The sequence below is a fragment of the Anopheles arabiensis genome, chromosome 2, assembly GCF_016920715.1.
Source record: "Anopheles arabiensis isolate DONGOLA chromosome 2, AaraD3, whole genome shotgun sequence".
Taxonomy (NCBI): Eukaryota; Metazoa; Arthropoda; class Insecta; order Diptera; family Culicidae; genus Anopheles; species Anopheles arabiensis.
This window is the reverse complement of record NC_053517.1, coordinates 53,955,656-53,976,499: the sequence shown is the minus strand read 5'-3', so window position 1 is coordinate 53,976,499 and position 20,844 is coordinate 53,955,656. Positions and strand designations below refer to the sequence as shown.

Here is a 20,844-nt window from a genome sequence, read left to right as displayed (position 1 = left end):
GCGAGAACTCCATTATGTTTTAATTATATTCTTTCTGACACTTTATTGCCTCGATCTGAAACTGTTAGGGACTTAGGCATTATATTAGACACGAAACTTGTTTTAGACAAACAATTTGACGACGTAATTGCTAGGGCTAACAGGACTCTTGGACACATAATTAGAAGTAGCAAAATGTTTCATGACCCTCTCTGTTTAAAATCACTTTACTGTTGCCTTGTTCGTCCTTTGATTGAGTACGCTTCAGTTGCTTGGTTTCCGGAGCAAGTCACTAGAATTGAGAGGCTTGAGAGGATCCAGCGAAAATTTACCCGGGTAGCTATTAAGCGGCTTCCGTGGAGACATAACGACGTGCTACCAGCTTATCATACGAGGTGTCAGTTGTTAGGGCTTGAAACTTTGGAAAAGAAGAATGGTTGCCCAAGGAATTTTTATGTTCAAACTATTAACTGGAAGAATCGATGCACCTCTATTGCTAAGTCATGTAAATTTGTATGTCCCTACTAGACCTTTAAGAACTCGACAATTTTTAATAACTGACTTTCGTTATCGTCTTTTCTGTGCTAGGGATCCGTTGTTATTAATGTCCAAGAATTTTAATTTATTTTCAAATTTTGTAGACCTGTCCTTTAGTGTACCGAAATGTACTAGCGTCATTCGAGATTGCATTACGTCTAATTTTAGGAACACATAGTTTATAAGACATTAGTTTTAATTGTGTATGTAGGCCATGGAGGCTCGATACTCTATAATAAATAAATAAATAAATTGTACCGTAGGACTCACTACATTAGGGATATTATGGAATATATAATTTTCATTCTTGTTGAAATCACTCGACACTTATCTTGCTTGAGAGTTCTTTTTTTATTTTAGTAAATTATTTCATGCCCCTTGTATGATAACTGTGAAAGACTGGAATAAACCAGCCTCATCTCATTTGCAACGAACAACCTCACACCGATTCAAATAGCAGTGTGGCTGCTGCTTGGTAATGCTGGTAGGAAGTAGAATGTAAGAAGAAAATATATGGAGAACAGGGGATATCTAAAAAAAGGGAAGTATGCTTCAATCTAACACTACGATTCCAAATGGCCACCCCATCTCATAGTGCCCAGTACGTATGCGGCGCTCTCTCGTTAGGTTCTAGCGCAGCTTACATGTCTGCATGCGAGCACGTTGGATGGACAGTTTTTGGGCACTTTCACCATGACCATCATCATCATCATCATCATCATCATCATCATCATCAACATCATCATCCCAGTGCGCTCTTCACCGTGTTGTTAGACACATGGACCGGAACAGGCTGATAAAGAGAGAATTAGGACCGAAAAGCATTTTTGGCCTTTTGTCGTATCTAAGAACCCTCCGGGCTCGTTTCGAGCGCATTTAAGGGCTTGTCCGAAGCGTAAAGGGCACACCAACGCGAACTGGACGTTGTCTGGCCAATCGTGAGAAAAAGCACACTTCGACCTGGAATGATGTTTGTCCCTGTTCCGATATGGGAAGTTGTGAAAATAATGTATGGCTGCAATTTATCACAAATTCACACCCATTTGTCACAGGCCACCGGTCGAGGAGGGGCATATGACAGCAGTGCGATAGGGATTGTCCAGCGAAGGGGTAGTTGTAATTACTGTTACTCCGTCCAAATCAACCCACGTCGGTGGAAAGTGAACGGGTGGGACACCGTTCAATGTAGGGAAAAGAAAGAATGTTTATGAACAACCCATAGTTAAATTACAGTCTGTCGCCAAGTGTTTGTTAGTGATGTGATAATAGCATGTAAGGTGTTGGTGTTCGTTTGACCATTTCATCAGCCTTGCTCAATCTGACGGGCTACTTGCAGAGGCTTAATTTAAACCTTTTCTTATTTGCGATCATAGGATTGAGTCGATTTAATACCTAGCGACTTCATTTAAGTTGCTTGTACGCTATTTTGATGATATAATCCAACCCGATCAGAAGTTTAGCAAACACAGAAAATAAGAATCAAATAATTTCCTCGAAATTGCTATACACACCCACAAAAATGGATACAGTTTGGATCAGAGCAGTGAGTGAACAAACGGCTGGAACACGTTTCTGTGCTTTGATTTGCCACCCAAACATGAGCTTAATACCGTCCAGCATTGCTGTCCCACGCGCCCTTCATACAACCTGCACGTAGAAACCACAAATCTCTCGCAAGCGACGTGCGTGCTCATCGTCATTGCGGCCAGCAAATCCATTGTAGCCGTTAATGTGCCTTTGCCGTACTGGCTGCACTGACTGATGGAGACGCATGGTGGTGCATAAATCTGTGCAGATGACATTTGTTCTCCTTGCGCTTGGCTTGAGCTTTTATCACGAACGGGGCATCAAATCCATTCGTAGCTCGTATTATTGACTCTTTTACGACACTAGCAAAGCCACCACTTTTCCCAATACCCGCTGCTCTTGCCCAAGTCACCTTCTGTTCGAGCGAGCGGGAAACGAGACGCTTGCTCCACTTGCTGGTTTGGATATGAGCGGTTGAATTGAAACAAACACACACACAACGCTACTACCGTTAGCCGAACCTGGAAGCGGTGTGTACATAAATCAATTTAATGCATCCGACAGTTTGTCCAATTATCGAGTAATTTATAATTCATAAACTACAAACAATGGCCAATAAAGATTATGAGACGCGGCGGCGCTGGTTCGACAATTCTTACAAACTTAACGATCGCTTTGGTTGGCTGTAGTGTTAGGCACACTGTCGTCTTGTGCTAGTAATAATTTAATAATCGCTTACAACAAACAATATGTAGCACATGGTGTTGGGTGCCGTAGTGTCAGCAACAACAGCCGGTATGTTTTTGAGCTTTTTCAAAGTATTGCTTTGGCGGTTTAGCTTGTACGGACGTTCTGAAAAAGTGAGGAAGCATTTATGACGAAATGAATTCATGCATGGTACATTTCATGTAAAATTTAAGGAAACGGAGAGCAAAACAAAGAATGAATGGGATCGTTAAATATTTTTCCTATGTGAAGACAATTTTGCAGTTGTCACTAAGAACCATGGTTGAAGAGAACCCATTGAACCAAAAAATGTTGTTATTGGTTAGCTGACATGTTTGAGTAAATGGACCATAAAACAACCTTCCATACACGTTTCAAAGGGAGTCAGTATTTATGACCAGAGATGCAACACTGAGCGAAACAAGTTTCGTATAAGAAGGCAAGAATTAAAAAGATATTTTTGACGAAAATTTCCATAAAATCGTTCGATGTAGTTATAATGTGGTGCCATTTTCTACGGCCTAAAGAAGTTAATATAAACATTAAAGTACACTTAAACATTTTGGTCAAACAGTACACTACAGACAGAGTAAATAATACATCTAGGTATCAAAAGTCGCTCAATTTGTTACTCGGAGCAAATGACGTCTAAAACGAAATGGTTGATCATTCTGTTACGCTACATGATATTTATTTTACTTTTATTGTCCTCATTCTCGTACCCTCGTTGTACGTCGTTCCCCTTCAGTACGGCAATAGCACTGAATCCGCTGTACTGTAGTTCGAACTTCAATTTCATGTGTTTTTCCTTGCGGGGAGCTACCACGAACGGCAAAGGATCACGAATGTTCCCTGTGTAATGAGGCAAGGATTTAAGACCAACCGATGTGTAACATTGGTCACCCGTCGAGTCAAGAACTAAATGGAATCGCTCCTCCTGTGCTCTCCACCGGTCTTTTGTTGGTTGGCTGTAGGGGGTTTGGTAAATAAACCGACTGCCTTAGAGTAACAGCTAGAAAAAGTCACATTTCTGGTAAAGCTAACGCTGGCGACCGCTCATTGTTAGGATCATTATTTATGTGATGGAGATAGATGGTTGGGTAACGAGAGAAAAAATATGGGAAACAAAAATGTTCAGACCCGGGCATAGAAGCATACCTAGAGTGGATGAGGAGCGGTAGATTGTAGATTTTGAGCCATGGCTTCGTCTCGTAAATCATAACTAACTCGCAGCGTTACCTTTTGCTTCGGACCGTATGTAGGTAATGTAGAAAGAATGACTCCCTCTGTGCCACGCTACACTAAAGTCAAGGAATGTTGATGTCGATGAAAAGCGACCAGCTGCACGAGACTTTAGCCACATATGTGTGTGTTTTTTATGGAAGGTAACGAAAGAAAAATTCATCACACTTGGAGCACAGCGAATAATGTTGGGACGTATTGTCATGGTTGTGCATTGTTCTTTTGTTGCTAGAACAACTTTTGTCACACTACGACTTTAAAGAATAGTAATTAGTTTGTAGGTTACTTAGTAACACAGTGTGTTGGTAGTTGGAGTTTAAACATATTGGGTGTATAGAAATATGTTATTTGAATTATTTAAGACGAATAAAATAAGTTCATTTAATGTAACATAAATGTAATTTACAAGCAATTCAGTGTTATATTCTTTGTATAAAACAGACTATTGCTGTGAGCCATTTGCCTGCATCCACACGTGAGTTCCAGAAGCCATACACTATCATGAAAAAGTCTGTTCCCTTGCGTTCCGACGTCCACTCGACGTTTTCCGAGCCGAACCGAACAGGTCTGTTTGATATAAATGTATGCGTATCAAGTAGCAGAAGTTTTATTGCTTACCTGGCGTATGTCGCTATGATACAGAGCGAGACGCATAGACAACGCATCTAGAAGACATGTGCAGCCATGAGGAAAGTTTTCTGTGTCTCTTTTACCTTATCCTTGCCCTTAGATCCTGATGAGTGAAGCATGCATACCTTACGGGTACGTTCGTGGTATAAGCCTATCGATCTTACGTTAATGGTGAAGATATATCGAATGTTATCGGCTCTGCATTCGGGCATGGGCAGACCTGTGGGCGTCGTCTGTACGCGAGCAAAGAGTTTTAGAAAAACGGTTAGGTGGTTGTTCATGATGATGATGATATGTCCTATATCGTTGTTACATCACAATACATTTTCAATTCTTCTACATGATTCTTAACACATCACAGAGAACTGATTGTGGTGTGTCGAACATTATGTGAAACCACTGTCAAACTTTTGTGATTCAAATAAAATACGTTACAGCTGTTGAAAAACATCTTGCAAGCGGTAAATTACGCTATGCACATTGCCTTGGCGGTTTGAACTCATGACCTTCAATTATTATCATTTGTTAAGTGCAAACATCTTTGCAATTGTTTTGCATTCCGAAATTCATGTTCTATTTTATAGTTTAATTTAACAACATAAGTTTAGTGCCAATAACTTGCCTGTCATGGGTTCAAATCTCGAATGGACCATGCCGTACATACGTAGGACATACTATCCTGCTGTGGTAATTGTTGTGACCGATCTTTTTGACTCTTTATTCTCGACTGTCCGCCGACCTTCCACTTACACCGTATAATGCACATTAGAATCTAACACACTAATACTAACATACTAACATACATTATTTACTACTTCCATATACTACAGTAATGAATAAGTCACTGCAAAAACCAAAACCCACTAGTGGTATAGACAGCCAGGCCTTGATCGACAACGATTGTTGTGCCAAAAAAAAAAGCAGAAGAAGTTTAGTTTGGCTTTACACATAAATGCTTGAGACTCAAGCATTCATGAGCAGTGAAGATTAAATTCCGTTGTTGTGTTGTGATATGCAATTTGTTAAACCGCATATTTTTGCAATCAATTGTAACTTAGAGATGGATTTCATTCGTTACAGATAGAAAATAATCCCTCGAGTTTAAGAAAAAAAGGCGTACTGCCTGCAACGCACCTGCTTACCCTAGACCATTCCTCTACCGAAAAAAAAGCAAACCACCGGTTGCGTTACAACTGAAAAGTAGCATCCGCATGTGAGAGCAAACAGATATCTGAAAATCCGGAATTTTGAATCTCAACTCTGAGCCTTTCTTGCAAGAGCTGCTTGCAAATATGTTTACTTCGATTCTCCGCACGAAAAGTCGGTCAGATCGAAAAGCAATAGAAAAATTCAATCGACCGAAACAGTAAAGCGTCCCGCAGAAATTGCTGCAGCTTCTGCTCGTATGCGTGAAATTTGGCGGGCTTCTATGTGCGAATATGTGTGTGTATGTGTGCGGTTGTGTGAAAGCGTGCGCTGTATCGTTTTGTAAACGCAAATCGTCGTAATGCTATGTTGATTCGAATTGAAACAAAATTTCAAACTGATCAAACATGGAATGGTGTATGAGGCGAATGGTTTAAAAGGTTCGTAAGCAAGTGGCGGTAGATATGGCCTTTGCCGGGAAAAGTCTTAAGAGCTTCGCTGAAGAAGATTACTCGACCTTCATACGCGAAACTTTGGCTGACATTTTGTGGGAAATGATTGTCAGCTGAAAGTGCTTTCCGATGTTGGGAGCTAGTGGAAAGATGCGGAAGAAAGCGTTAGGCTCATTGGAAGTGGAACAACATTTCGAGTATGTACTGGGCCATGTATATTTCTTGGAAATGTAAGCAACAAACTTCTAACGAATTTAGGATGTGCACAACATTAAATTGTAGAATGGAATTTTAGATGGAAACTCGTTTAGTAACAGATATTGTTCATTAAGCTTTTATAGTTTTGGATATAAACAACATACATAATATTTATAATATGTTATGTGTAGGACTAAAAGAGGATTTTAAATTTCCTGAAGTGTAGATGTTCTATCTTTTTCTGGTGCAGACGTATAATTTGATCATATAGAAACATTCATCTCCTTTTTCTTCGTCAACACAAAGAGCTCATAATACACTACTACGTTGCATGGTGGGTGACACATAAGCATCCAATCCAAAGATAAACGAGACTTGCACAGGGGAATGCAATTTCAACTGCACACTTTTGATCATAAATCTCTACTAATGAACTGTGCCATATGAAGAAAAAGTCAGAAGGGTTCGTTATCGGATTATAGTGCCATGGCAATGTCGACAGAGAAAGAGAGAGAGAGAGAGAGAGAGAGAGAGAGAGAGAGAGAGAGAGAGAGAGAGTCATGCTTCAGACGCACATGTCAGCAGTGTGGAAAAGTATTGTAAAGCGCAAAAAATATATGCTAACCCTTTGCTCTAAACATTCCAGCTGGAAATAAATTATCTCATACAAAGAGGTGAGCCTGTGATCCGTAAGATACTAGCTTGTTGAGCAATGTTCGCATTGCTTATATTAGTCGAGAATTTAAGCCAAACAAAAATTCAAAAAATCGAGTTAAACATTAAATAGTATCGTCACAGTATGATGCATTTTTTACAAAATAGTCATAAACTTGTATATATAAAGAGGGAAAAATAACAATGAAATAGCCCTTTTAATAATACTGACACAATTCTACATTGCCAGAAGCATCTACAAACTTAATACTTCAATAAAATAGTTCTATGGTATTCTTGATTTACTTTCCGTTACTAAATGATGATTAGCTTTTCTATTTAATCATAACACCGGCAAGATAGCTCACTTTACCTCGTTTGATGAGTTAAAATCTGTTTTTAATTATTCGCTTTTATAACGATTTTGTCTGTATCGCTACCATGATACTACATCAAGGGGTTTAAGGAACACCGAGGGTAGTATTAAAGGACATCTGAGTAGTTATCAACATCTGATTATTGATTGGTTGCCCTGGATAGGTCATAGCTCCGATCCCAATAGAAAGTACTTACGTATCAAATAAATTAGTTCGCAGTAGAGTATCTCGTGTACTACTCAAGTTGGCATTAATTATGCTAATCCTTCGTCAAATGAATGCAATTTCTATACTGCATGGTGTATAGTGTTTGCAATGATTCCAGCTGAAGCAGTTGATTAGATGCGTTCCTGAAGGAAAATCCGTACAATGAAAGCACTCTTCGTGTGGCATTCATTGGATAGGAAAAATACACTCAACTTATATTAGAAAAGCACTTGCGCTAATGAAACTCTAAGTAGTATTTGTGTTTTCATGTGACATTTTAGTAGTTGATTTTTCTACTTTATTGTATTCAATATCTTAAATCATTATAGCAACACATGTTTTTGTGTTATTACTTTATTGTAATAAAAATAAAGCGCGTAAAGTTTATGCTTTATGTTTCTTGTCGGGGTTTATCCAAATGGATGAAATTATACGACCTTCAACAAGTATGAAACATTTTCTTGTGTTGTTTCGATATGTGAGTGTGGTATTATGATATCCGGAGTTGCTGAATATACTCGGCCAGGAGCGAAGAAAATGAATAACATCATCACATTCAAATGATGACGAATGTCATAATTTTCCACCAATGTTAAAGCTGTACAGCATGCCTCAAAGGCCATGAATGCGGTTTTATGGTGTTTCTGAATACGCAAGCCAGAAACGTTGGAACGTTGCGTATGAAATAAGGAAATGTTATTGTTCATTTTAACACGGTGGATAAATTAAATTCCTTTTAAGACTCTTCTCTTTGTCATGCTCCGTTTGACAGACATCATGAGAAGAAATGCAGCTGCAAAGATACTTTTGTGCAGACTATAGATAGCAAGAAATAAATTTTCCCCCTATATTGAGGCCATTATGATTTTAAGAGCCGATAAATTTGCTCATAATGTGTCTTATGTATTGTTGTTTTATTTATTTTTATTTTTCTTTTTTTTTGCATAAACGTTTACACTATGCAAGAACCTCGTTTTTACATCTAGCCTTTAAATATATCTGGTTAACTGAACTTATTTTTCGGATCAGATAACTCTTTTTGGAGATATTCGACGATGGTTTTAAGTGCGAATTCATTGTGCGATCCAAATGGAAAACGACAATTGTCAGGATTCAGAGTTAGCAGAAGCCGACATTTACTCCCATAAACCCTCAAGGCAAAAATATTGTAAACATGCTGTTTCACAGACTGTCGGCTACAAACATTGTTCGCAATACACTACTTAAAATATAAGCTAGCAAAACATACTCCATTGTTTTAGGGAGTTCGATTACTGTCATACTTCATTCGGTATGATTTGATTGAATAACTTCATATCCAGTTCCTGGCTATACCGCTTTTAAATTTTACATGATGGACATGATATATGTATATAAATGTTTCTAGTCATATTATTGGAAATTTTTATTTTTTTTAAACAGATGTAGAAGGTTTGCTTTATTACAGTGGGTTAAACAGAGGTTGACCGATAGAAATTGATACAGTAATATAAAAATTGCAACAAAAAAAAACTAAAGTGTCCTCAATTTGAAGCAATTTGATTTTTGATTGTGACTATTTTTATTGTAAATTATTAAAAAAAATTCATTGTGTTAGAATTTAATATGAAAAGATTTAGAGCAAAGTCTTAAGCTATATGATGCCGATCGAATCAGATAGTCATGGTCGATTAAAAGAAATGAGACAACGAAACAATTTTACAAAAAAGTACTTGTATTTCTTGTATTTTTGAGTGAACAATGTAGTAGTAATCCTAGATGATCGTCCTTCATATATAAAAAAATACAATCTGCCGGTATTTGGCATGGAATCATCTTCAGTCACTTATCTTTTCTTTATGTTTACATCAGCTTCTACCCTTGCCTGGAATATAGCAATGTGAATGTTGTCATGTTTTCGAGTCAAATACGACATGATTTTCCTGTATATCATAGCTTTCCAATTGTTTCACCTAACATACTTCATCCCGTGGAGAAACTTTCCTGAATTTGCCAGTAAATAAAGTTCTCGCGTAAGAACTCATACATAACCCGGTTGACAACTATATGAAGGATATCACTCCGATCGTGGTATGAGGGCGACCCGCAGAATTTTAGAACAAATTTCAGCGGATGGATGTGCACATGCTATGGAGGAATGTTCAGGTAAGGTTGTAAGGCAGAAGAGATGGAGTAGAATGCGGTGATTCATTACTTAACAAAAATTCAGCGTGCGTTGTATTAACTTATCAGTATCTTAAGCCGATCCTTAGGGAAAACCATAGTTTCCGTATTGGAATAGTTTTGCTGTATGTGGCGCCTGTGGCTGAATGACTGTGTCACGGTGAATTGGACTGCAAGCGGTAGCTACGGGTTACGTAGTTGTTAATAATTTTACGTGTGCAGTGTTCAGAGATTGTTGAAGTGGGATAACAATTCTAAATTCAACGGAACACAAAGCACGAAACAGGCGGTTATCTGGGAACGGCTCAACTCAGTGAAAATGAAGGGGAGGGTAAGCATGATTGCTAGGACCACGTTATATACTCTGCTAGAGCTCAATTGGAATGATGAACGCAATTTCTATTCCGTCCTTGATGCTGCAGTGTTAGGAAGTTTTAGGACTTTTAACTCTTACTTCTGTTTGCTCATAGAGGATGTGTGTCTTGTTAATTTGATGCAACGCAATATTCGCGAGAACGCTGCATACGTTTCCGTCGGCGTGACTCAACCATTGAAGCATTTGAGCCATAAACGGGCTATCAACGAACACAATGCCATCTGTGAAGCGCCTTGACAGATAAAATGGTACTCATCTTGCATTCAAAGACAAAGTAGTTGGTAAAACCTTTTGTTTTGCTGTATCTTACTCACACTTTCACTTGCGGTGCGGTATTTTAGGTGTTTATCGCGTCAAGCTTAAGTACGTACGTGCACAATTGTGCTTGTAAGTATTGCGAAATGGGATGCATAGCAAGGAAGTGGTACACCTTGTTATCTTCTAAGTATAAATTATTAGAGTCATGCCGCGCAATTGAAGGCAAATAAGGATATTTAAAAAAAACTAATGTTTCTGTATGTTGAAGTTGAGAAGAGCAAGTCGGCTAAACGACACTAATTTACATTCTTCAGTCATTTTATACGATGATATGACAGTGGTAGTAGTAAGTGCTAGTGATGAAAAATGGAAAAATGAAAAATAAATAAACAAGTAAAATTAAAGTTAATTTAACCCAACCGTTGAGCATTTGCAAAATGTATCCTTTGCAAGTTTGTAATATTGTCGTTGGCGTCGAGCTTACGAGGGTTAATGTTGTATAATTTAGATAAACAATTAATGAAGTGAACCATTGCTTTCCACCTTACAGCACGAGCTACAACAGAGCTTTTTATTTAACAATATATAATTATTTAAAAAAACAATTGTTTGCCGCATACCGCAGTATGGTATGATGATGAGGAAGATTTTTCTACTCACTTTTACCCTGCAGTGTCTGCCCAAGTTGAATAAAGCAAGTGGTTAAAACTGATCCGTGAAGGCCATTCTACAGTGCACAGTAACACGTTTACAAGATCTTTAGCCGCCATTTCTTACTGCGTTTTCTCGCGAACAACCAAGTGCGAAGAAATTCGAGGGCTGAAAATGAATGAGGTTCAAAACATTGTAAATTAGTTATGTTATGAGTTTCCTCTGTTACCTACCGGCCAGAGGCCTTTTCTGGAGGTGCTTTTCGGTGAAAGTTGTGTCTTTGTTTTGCTCGTCTTTTTATTCTACGATTCACTTCACTTTCTTTGTGATGAGGTGAACAGTTCATGGCGCTTAAGTCGTACACTGTGTTGGACACATGCTTACTGAAATATTCGAGTCAAACAGGGGTTTGGAAACCCTTCCATTGAGCTGTGCGGTCGAGGATGAGTTTTTGGGGGCGAGCATAAGTTTTACCCATTACCATCCGCAGTGGAACGATGATGCTGTTAATAACGATGACAATGACGATAATATGCTCTGTAAAGTATCTTGCCCGGTCGGGCACATAGTAAGAGCGCCCATCACAATGTGAACTTTTTTACACTCCGGTTAGCGGCAAAAGCAGGTCGTATCATGATTATCGTCACCGTTTTCTCCGCCTATACGGGTGTGCTGGCAAAAGTTCAGTGAAGGAGCTATAAAGATTAAATTTTTACTTCTCGCCAACAGTTGAGAAGGTCAATTTGTAAGGTTAATGTTACGTTGTGCTATGTTGTGTCGTGGACAACGACTGGTGAAAGAAAAACATACAAATTGCTTTGTTGTAGTAGAAACATGTGTGCTTTTTTCTTCTGAAAATATGGTAAAGTTTGGATTGAGATTTTGGTACATGCTATATCAAATTTAGGAGAAGATATTTAGACGCACCACGTGCTGTTAAGAATAGTCGTTGGAGGTAAAAATGTGGCCATATAAGTACATCCATTACGGATTACAACACTGCCAGCACAATTTTTGGTAATATACATCCAGCAGTCATTACGGATAATAAGGATACTGTGTGAAGCGTAAAATTTAATGTTGATGAAGTAGATTATCGAAAAGATTTTTTGAAAGTACTATAACCACATAGTATCGGCACGGTATGTATTACGAAATTATGTTATACATGCTCGAACAAATTCGGCGAGAGTTACAATTTGTTCATAGATATTTGATGGTTTTTTGTAGTTTTTTAAACAACTTTATACAATATTATTTTGAAAATATAAAAAAGAAGAAAATGTGCGCCTCATTTGACGTCCTCATCATTACAAACCAATTAAAATTGAAAGCAATCGAGATAATGGGCCGTAGAAAATCACTTAAACAAGGGCAGAGTAGCCCAATAGTCATTCAATCAGAAGCAATGCCACGTAATGTGCTCGATTTGTAATTTCTTTCGGCACGTTTTTTCGTTAATGAATCATTCTTCGCTGGTTTTCTTATGCTCTGTCAGTGCCTTTGGCTATCGCGATATCGCAATGAGTGTAGGTAGCGCGGTTCTAAGGAACGCCAGTATCCCCTATCGGAGCGCCTTAAAACTTTATGGTATAATTAATTAAGCGCTTCGATCGTAAATCTACACTTTCTAATCAAGATGTCAGACCACCATAGCCTGTGGCAAGGAGGACGTTTCTATACCTGATCTTGCAGTAGATAATTTCTGAACAAAAAGGAGAAAATTGTTTCCCGATTTCTGAACGTCCTAAAGGAATATGTTTAGAAAGATATATGGAATATGTTTATAATGTTTTTTTTTCTTGGCTATTATTTTAACAACATAAACAGATCTACAATCACTTAAAATTTAAATAAAAACATGGGAGACAGGGGCATTATTGCTGGGTGTACAAAATGCAACCAACCTGTCTATCAACCTACTCAAAAAGTTTGTGATAAAAATGAGAGTTTCCTACAACACAAATTCAAAAATTTCACTGCAATCAATTAACGTGATTGTTGTAATCACAACAAAATCCAGAAGGTAATAAAAACTTCCCGAAATCCCGTGCCATAAATATTTATACACTGAAACTAAAAGTGGAGCGCAAAGCCTCCACAGAAAGCAACAACTTGGCAGCGATACGTCAAATGTGCGGGGAGTACCCGCGATAGCGGTTGTTTTAATCAAAACTTTCAAGGGACAAAATTAGATTTTCCCGGAAGAGCGTCTGCGTCGTCGAGGGTATCGCAGCACGCGGTCTACGGGAGAATATTAAACGAAATACTTGAAGACTGCAGCAAAATAACACCATTACTTTGGCTACAGAAAAAAAAGGTAGAGCTTTCAAGTCAGGATTGAAACTGTAGAGCTATATAAAATGATAAACGGTAAAAAAAATCAGAAATATCTTTACCCGATAAAATTTTGCCTTTTACAATTGTGAAAACGAAGAGCAACAAAAAAAATGTATCATCGAATCCTTCAAATCCTCTCTGCGATTTTCTACTTATTTTCCTTCACCATTCCGTCATCGATCGGCATCTTCGCAGCACGGGATAGTCGGTGCTTACCTCCACATGCTGGTCCGCTAGTAGGCGGTCTTTGTTGAAGTTCGAGACATGAAAATTGATAGATTTTCGCAGATTGTCGTAAATCACGCTCGACCCTTAAACCAGCGGCAGCGAAGGGCGAAGGGGCAGCTTCATTTTTCATGTCTTACCATTTTCCCTTTTTTATCCTTTGACCACCGCTACAGTCTGTGTAGCAATGACTCTATCACGTTCCAGTACTATTCAGTCCAGGATGCCATGAATCGTTGATACGTCAGAGAAGAAATGTAGGTTCGTTTATACTTTTAGTATCGTAGGGGATTTTCCGTTTAAGGTGTATTTAAAGCTTTTTTAAGCTTTTAAGTGACGTGAACAGTGTAGACAATGTAACAGATATCTGAATCAAAGCTTCAACTTAAAGTGATGAGAATGTTTTGTTGTTCAATTTCAGCTCAATGGGACACTTGGAGCTAAATAGAATTAAATGTATCTAAAGTTTTTCAGGCTCTTTAGTGAAAGTTGCAAATAAAATTGCATATTAAATTATATATTGCCTTCTATCATTCTGCTGAACAAACCTTTAGCACTGATTAATTATACGAATCGCCCACTGAAACCGAGTGATTTATGTTCTGATTATATTATCGTTGATTTATTGTCTTTAAAGTGTGTTAATTGTTTATATGATGACTTGATTCAACAAATACTGGAAATTACAATTCTAGGAAATATAAAATTAAAGTTTCATCGATGTGAAAATTGAATTTTTTATAATGTTACTTTACTAGTGGAGTATATTAAGTTGTGGTTATCAAGTGCTTTAACAAATCTATTTATATGACTGAAAAAGCTCCCATAAAAATTGTTGTGCTCTACCACCTAACAAAAGATGAAAAGTACATCAGATATGTACCATTATCATCAACCAAAATCCTAAAGATCATCGCCTTATCATACCATATCGGCAAATCCTAGCGACCTAGCGGAACTAATTTCACAAATTATCGCTCATTTCGATTACTAGGGCGTCACTGACATTAACGACTTGTACACCATTTCGCAATGCTTCCATTCGTCGTGTGGGTTTGCCAGTAGCCCCCCTACTCGTAACGGCAAGGCGCCCGGATAGCACACAGAGCGAAATTTGGTCTAAAGGATCATCCACCAAATGACATTACGATTCGTAGCCCACCTCGGGTGTGCGAGCGATAACGAGCAGCAGAGCGGGCACACTATGTTGCCAATTCGCCCGCCAAAGGCTCCAGCGTGGATTCGTATTCCATAAATCGCACCACTAAATTTCCCTACGTAATCCACGTATTTTCATTTCCCGCGTCTTCCGCCTCTGGGAAATGGTACCAACCAGTCAGTCCGCACGAGGAACCGAATATTGATGGCTGTTACCAAGCCCGAACCACACCCGGTCAAGCAGAATCCCCCCCTTCCGGCATTGATGGTGGATGCTCAGCTCACGGCGCCTTCCAGATGCTAAACATCATCAACAATATCACATCATGAAATGTAGGCAAGTGTGGACACGTGGTGACACGTAGGAAAGAACCGTAGGGTGTGAATGTTATCGCAAACGGATACGCGAAATTCGCTTCTGGTCATTCCTCGGTCGTCTCCAAAGATGATTACGTCCGAGATGTTATCGAGGATTTTCGTCCTAGATTTTCGCAGATTGTCGTAAATCACGCTCGACCCTTAAACCAGCGGCAGCGAAGGGCGAAGGGGCAGCTTCATTTTTCATGTCTTACCATTTTCCCTTTTTTATCCTTTGACCACCGCTACAGTCTGTGTAGCAATGACTCTATCACGTTCCAGTACTATTCAGTCCAGGATGCCATGAATCGTTGATACGTCAGAGAAGAAATGTAGGTTCGTTTATACTTTTAGTATCGTAGGGGATTTTCCGTTTAAGGTGTATTTAAAGCTTTTTAAGCTTTTAAGTGACGTGAACAGTGTAGACAATGTAACAGATATCTGAATCAAAGCTTCAACTTAAAGTGATGAGAATGTTTTGTTGTTCAATTTCAGCTCAATGGGACACTTGGAGCTAAATAGAATTAAATGTATCTAAAGTTTTTCAGGCTCTTTAGTGAAAGTTGCAAATAAAATTGCATATTAAATTATATATTGCCTTCTATCATTCTGCTGAACAAACCTTTAGCACTGATTAATTATACGAATCGCCCACTGAAACCGAGTGATTTATGTTCTGATTATATTATCGTTGATTTATTGTCTTTAAAGTGTGTTAATTGTTTATATGATGACTTGATTCAACAAATACTGGAAATTACAATTCTAGGAAATATAAAATTAAAGTTTCATCGATGTGAAAATTGAATTTTTTATAATGTTACTTTACTAGTGGAGTATATTAAGTTGTGGTTATCAAGTGCTTTAACAAATCTATTTATATGACTGAAAAAGCTCCCATAAAAATTGTTGTGCTCTACCACCTAACAAAAGATGAAAAGTACATCAGATATGTACCATTATCATCAACCAAAATCCTAAAGATCATCGCCTTATCATACCATATCGGCAAATCCTAGCGACCTAGCGGAACTAATTTCACAAATTATCGCTCATTTCGATTACTAGGGCGTCACTGACATTAACGACTTGTACACCATTTCGCAATGCTTCCATTCGTCGTGTGGGTTTGCCAGTAGCCCCCTACTCGTAACGGCAAGGCGCCCGGATAGCACACAGAGCGAAATTTGGTCTAAAGGATCATCCACCAAATGACATTACGATTCGTAGCCCACCTCGGGTGTGCGAGCGATAACGAGCAGCAGAGCGGGCACACTATGTTGCCAATTCGCCCGCCAAAGGCTCCAGCGTGGATTCGTATTCCATAAATCGCACCACTAAATTTCCCTACGTAATCCACGTATTTTCATTTCCCGCGTCTTCCGCCTCTGGGAAATGGTACCAACCAGTCAGTCCGCACGAGGAACCGAATATTGATGGCTGTTACCAAGCCCGAACCACACCCGGTCAAGCAGAATCCCCCTTCCGGCATTGATGGTGGATGCTCAGCTCTCGGCGCCTTCCAGATGCTAAACATCATCAACAATATCACATCATGAAATGTAGGCAAGTGTGGACACGTGGTGACACGTAGGAAAGAACCGTAGGGTGTGAATGTTATCGCAAACGGATACGCGAAATTCGCTTCTGGTCATTCCTCGGTCGTCTCCAAAGATGATTACGTCCGAGATGTTATCGAGGATTTTCGTCCAAACATTTCCCCGGGGATGTTTAGATAGAGCAGCAGCAGCAGCAGTAGCGAGAAGAAATGTGTGTTTGCTAACCGTGGGTGGTATTTGGCGAACTGGGTTGGCAAAAAAAGCTCATGTCCTAATCACTACACCTGCTGATATCGTATTGGATCAGACGATAGAGGCGTTGGATTACGCGCGTAATGCTGTCCATCAGGTGCATTGTCTGGAGGATGCGAAAGCGAAAAGAACGTTGCGAATTCGAGGAAGGGGGAGGGTGGTACAGTTCCTTTCCAAAGCCAGCCATTTTCACGACGGCTTCGCACGTGTGTGCAGGTGATGGGTGGGGAAATGTTTGCCATATTTTTCCGAACACAAGACGCAAGATGCGAAACTCGATGCTAAAAGCTGGCAAACAATTACACTCCCAAGGAGATCCTACGGGGTCACTTGCTTAGCAGACGTTGCCGGGAATTGTTGACTCACGCGGGTAACACTGGAGAACAGCAAGATGTTTTTTGTTTTTCTTCAAAAAGATATACTCACTGCAGCGCTGTAGATGTTGTTTCCTCTTTTTTTTTCACGTGATCTTTCCAATTCTTCCTCGGGCGAATCATTGTCCTGTGTGTGTCTTGTATCTTGGTAGAATTCCGGCTACCCGTTTCCGGCTACTTTCCAGATCTCCAGAGCCATTGCCATTGCTAACCTCGCTGGCGAGTGCGTTCTGCAAAAGCACATAGATATCGGTGTTTCGGATTCGTTCCTCGAGGGAAATTATGGTGCCATTAGTTACGGGCGGTTTAGCCGAAACGATCGATTACTAGAGCCCCTCGTGTCATTTCGGAATGGCACTCATGCGAACAATCACGGCGTGCACCAGCGGTTTTCGTTTGGTCTGTTTGTGTGTGTGTGATTGTGTGAACTTTTCTCAGCACAGAGTACAGAAAAACTGACAGGATTACTGAACGAAACTGAATGCTTTTTTTTAAGGTTCGTTCTGCACCTTGTTCATGTTTCCTATGTAGCTACTTTACCGAGGGCAATCGGAAACTGCTTGGTCAACGGCAGGTGTGGCAGGTTTATCTTTCATTCGCCAGACCAACGAGCACTTGCTGTCCAGAATTATGGATGTGCCCGGAAGCAGCTCATAAGACAACGTTTGGCCGTAGCGACAAAGAACAAACGAACTATTGGGTTGAGCCACAAACGTTCGCCGCTAAATCTCTGACCCATTTCGCACGGTAACCACAATTCTGTAGGCCATTTGCCGCATGAGTGAACGCTGCGTGTACAACGAGAATGGAAATGATTTTCCAAAATCAGTTAAACCGTGTGCCGTGGGTAAATGGGATTCGAGAAAAATCCCTTGCCTGAAGTGTTATGGAAAATGTTGGAAAGCTGTGCAGGAAAAAGGTACCCATTAGCTCTGTCAAAATGGACGTTTTGCGTCGTTTTGTATTTGAATGTCGTTTGCCTTAACGGATCAAAATGTGCGTAAGGGCCAACAATGATAAACTCTGCTTTGTTTACAGGAAATTCGGAAATGTAGTTGTAGAAGTGTAGTTTGTTTACGTTAAATATAAAATGCGATAAATAAATATAAATGTATTCCAATGATAAAGGATAATCTGAATTCAAGAGTTGAATTATATCAGTTACAAAAACCCGGTACAAACACTGAAATAATAGCAATCTTACCTATCGATCGAAACAAAATTGATACTATCAAAAAATATTGTCAATTCTAAGAATTCTTTATCAAGCAAAGCTTCTTTGCAGAACAACAAAGATCGGTATTGCAAAATTTCGTTGGAAGTAACCATTGCTCTGATGTAACATATTGACTATAGCTTTAAACCCCTTTCTTTCTTTCTAATAATCAAAAAAATTTGCTCACACAAAGAATATTGAGACGTAATTTCTGCTTGTTCCCAGCCGGAACATTAGTCATTAGCAAAAATGGTTTCACCAGACACTGGCTACAAGCCTCGTATATAACGCTGCTTGACCAGTGTTGTAGGCATGAAAAATTGGTCACAAAATTAGTTGAGTGCAGGCACGTCTCTCGACGTCGGTAGGCGCATCGGATGCCCAGGACATTAATTTCCTATCAATTCCCCCGCGGGGGTGGATAAACCGAGTGTCGGGTGAACTCACGAACAAGCCCTGTCTGTCGTCTGCAGTTCTTGGCGCAATGAGACGGTCCAGAACAAAAGTGACTTGGCTGGAACGTGACGAGAAAGCACAAACAAAGCACCGCAAAGGCGCCGCTGCAGTCAAATTCGTCAGCTTAAAAGCATCGTCGTCGGCAGGGAACATCGATGCAGCGTCGAGATCCTTGAACGGGTCGGAAGACTATAATTACTTTCCGCTGCTGACAGATAGCCTCCATTGCCAGCATGTGGGCCTACGGTCAGACCGGTCTCTGGTAGACGAATCGATTGAAACCTTCCATTTTGTGGGTGCCGAAACCTTAAAATGAACTTTGCATAAAACATTCATTCTTTTACACTCGACCGTAGTAGACTCTTCTTTGCTAGTGTGCTTGCGAGGCGAACTCAAGTCCGCTTGGTGAAGTGCTCTCTTGAGCATAAGGTTATGGGAAATGGGTCAACTGGCAAACGAGGCTGGGGGATCGGTTTTTTGCGCTTGCTTCATCCATAAAATTTACTTTTAAGAGCCCATTTAGTCATTCATGTGTCCTGATTTATTTAACATGGGATAACTTTCTTTCGGCTGGAGCTCCCCAAATCTCGACGCTTTGTGCTTAATTTATTTGCCCTCTAAATCTAACCGTTTTTATCAATTTGTTTTTGTTCCCTTCCACAGGTGAATGGTGCATGGACGCTGCCAAATTTTGCTTGTGATTTCTACATAGCTATGGATGTGATATGCTCAACGTCGTCGATATTTAATTTAGTCGCAATATCAATAGACAGGTAAGTACTGCAAAGCGCTATTAAAAGTGTGTTTTAAAGCTGTTTCAAGTAACGACGTTGAAATTAATCGCTTATAAATCGTTTGAAGTGTAAGATATCTGGATGTTTAGATATTTATTGTATACAAAATCGACCCGATAACTGCTTAGCTAGGCTAGGTTTTAAAGACAAATATTGATCGTTACAAATATTTTTTATTTTATTTGTTACAACATTTGATATACTGGACATATAGATTATCAAAACCGGAAACCACTACGTTTTATACTGCGTCACGTTTTATGCTAGAAAAGCACGACGGAAAGTGCAAAAGCACATTACATTTCAAACAAATATATTGCGCATCGGTTGCAATAATCATATCTTCGTTGAGTTTTGGTTGAATTCGTATTCATCAATTGATTTATTGCAACAGAGTTCCATATAATTTGTCTATGACACAAGGTTTTCGAAGCCCTCTTCGTCCAATTCATTCTAAAATTATCATTGTAAAATAGTTCAAAAATTGTTAGGATTATCGGAAAGCGAGTAGCGATTTATCCTATACAGAAAAGAGTATACCTTAATAACAAAACGTACGAAATTTTATACGTTTGTAACTAAACACCAATAATTAAGCGGTTTTACTATTATTGTCAGATTTTGGGCTAGATATTTATTTTTACGCTTGCCTTGTAACGTTTTGTCACATATTTGAGTAGTAATAAATCATTTAAGAGAGAGAAATACACAAAAAAACAAACGAAGCCTCTAACACAAGAAAACACTCCTAAATTATCAAATTGTATTATTTACAATACGCTGAACCGATAGAACCAATAACCTGAAACGATAGAAAATAGCTTATCAAGGAATATTTCAGAGAAAAAAACTCTTTTTCAGCAATTTAATAATATATTATTGAAATTTTGAATTTAAAATCCCATTCCTAAAATTTCGCTAAATATTTTAGTTGAAACTTATGCTGTGCTAAATTCATCCTAAAGGATGTTTTGATTGACATAATTGATA

The 20,844-nt window shown here is 39.1% G+C and overlaps 1 protein-coding gene across 1 annotated transcript in view; it reads left to right on the top strand.

Moving 5' to 3' along the window:
• Positions 1-20,844, top strand: part of LOC120896816 (dopamine D2-like receptor) — a 128,048-nt gene that overhangs the window by 85,183 nt on the left and 22,021 nt on the right. Inside the window, 1 exon segment of the mRNA XM_040301270.1 lies at positions 19,724-19,833. Coding sequence (XP_040157204.1) covers positions 19,724-19,833 — 110 coding nt within the window.